Genomic DNA, 1,726 nt, shown 5'->3' with positions numbered 1-1,726 from the left:
GCCACAAGAAAGCTCTATCTGTTCTCTGTTACATACCCAGCATACAGTGTTTTGTTAAAGCTACATAAAGCTAAGGCAGTGATGATAACAGAGTCCTAACACCTTATCCTTCAAAGCAGGTTTAATCTTTTAAGACACCAATTTTCTCCAAAAGGAGCATATATACAAATGTCGTAACGAAGTTGTCCAATATATATTATGCCCAGTCCCTGATTAAACTAGTAACTAGTGTTCTATCTATTACAGGGGAAAGAGATCTCAGGTCATTCTTGGGGCTCACTCGCTCAAGAAGGAGCCAGAACAACAGATACTCACTGTTAAGAAAGCATTTCCCTATCCATGCTATGACCAATATACACATGAGGGGGATCTACAACTTGTACAGGTATGTACCTCTGGTTGTCCTTTTGAGTCACAGAATATGTTTCAGCACATACATGAAAGAGTTTATCCCTAGTCCCTTCCCTGGTACAAATAAGAGAGCCCCAGAGGACTGGGTAAGAAGTTCAAACATTAATACTAATCCCATATTCTTAACTAGTTCTCTTTTTCTTCTTACAGCTAAAGAAAAAAGCAACAGTTAACAGAAATGTGGCTATCCTTCACTTACCTAAAAAGGGGTATGATGTGAAACCAGGAACCCGATGCCGAGTAGCAGGGTGGGGGAGATTTGGCAATAAGTCACCTCCCTCTGATACTCTGAGAGAAGTCAACATCACTGTCATAGACAGAAAAGTCTGCAATGATGTAAAACACTATAATTTTAATCCTGTAATTGGACTAAACATGATTTGTGCAGGGGATCTCCGTGGTGGAAAGGACTCGTGCAATGTAAGTGAAAAAGATGGAGTGTGTTAACTACTGAAGCAAGGCATGTGGGTGTGCATGGTGTGATGTCAAGCTTGCCCTTGTCAGAGCATTGGCTTCTATGGGTTCTGCTGTGCTGGTTGGTTGGTTGACAGGGAGAGTCCCACTGTACAGCTCTGCCTGTTGTGGAACTTACAGAGATCCACCTATCTCTGCCTCCCAAGTGCTGGGACTAAAGGCTTACACTACCACACCGAGCCTTCTACTATGCTTTTTGACATTTGGTAGGCTGTATGTAAGAAAGTGACACACTCAGCTTCAAAGTCACTGAAATAAAGAATTCGCTGCTAAGGCTAGTAGCAACCTTCTACATTGAATTTGTTTCATATATTAAAAAATATATTTGTTTTTGAAATATATTTTAAAAACATATATATATACAAACATATATATCCATATATACATAGATATGTATATGTGTATGTGTGTGTGTGTGTGAGTGAGTGTGTGTGTATATATATGTGTGTGTGTGTGTATGTGTGTGTGTTTATATATATGGTGTTCCTCATTTTTCTTATATTACTATATAGAGATACAAACAAGAGACATAAAATTCTAAAGAGTTCCCGGAAAGCCTTCAGGGTTTCTCATCGCCCCATAGCCCCCAAAAGCCTTTGGTGTAGCTGTGTTTGAAATGCTGGTCCTCATCCAGAGACTACCCCACCCAGGGGTCCATCCCATAATCAGCCACCAAACGCAGACACTATTGCATATGCCAGGAAGATTTTGCTGAAAGGACCCTGATATAGCTGTCTCCTGTGAGGCTTTGCCAGTGCCTGGCAAATACAGAAGTGGATGCTCACAGTCATCTATTGGATGGAACACAGGGCCCCCAATGTAGGAGCTAGAGAAAGTACCC

At 41.1% G+C, this 1,726-nt stretch overlaps 1 protein-coding gene across 1 annotated transcript in view; it reads left to right on the top strand.

Moving 5' to 3' along the window:
• LOC110307743 (granzyme A) overlaps nucleotides 1–858 on the top strand; it is a 5,473-nt gene extending 4,615 nt beyond the window's left edge. The window contains exons 3-4 of the mRNA XM_021179945.1: nucleotides 247–385; nucleotides 562–858. Coding sequence (XP_021035604.1) covers nucleotides 247–385; nucleotides 562–858 — 436 coding nt within the window. The remainder of the gene's footprint in view (nucleotides 1–246; nucleotides 386–561) is intronic.
• The last annotated feature ends 868 nt before the right edge of the window (nucleotides 859–1,726 follow it).

Source organism: Mus caroli, chromosome 13 (genome assembly GCF_900094665.2).
Source record: "Mus caroli chromosome 13, CAROLI_EIJ_v1.1, whole genome shotgun sequence".
NCBI classification, from domain to species: Eukaryota; Metazoa; Chordata; class Mammalia; order Rodentia; family Muridae; genus Mus; species Mus caroli.
Note: the sequence above shows the minus strand (reverse complement) of the source record. Positions and strands in the feature narration are given on the sequence as shown.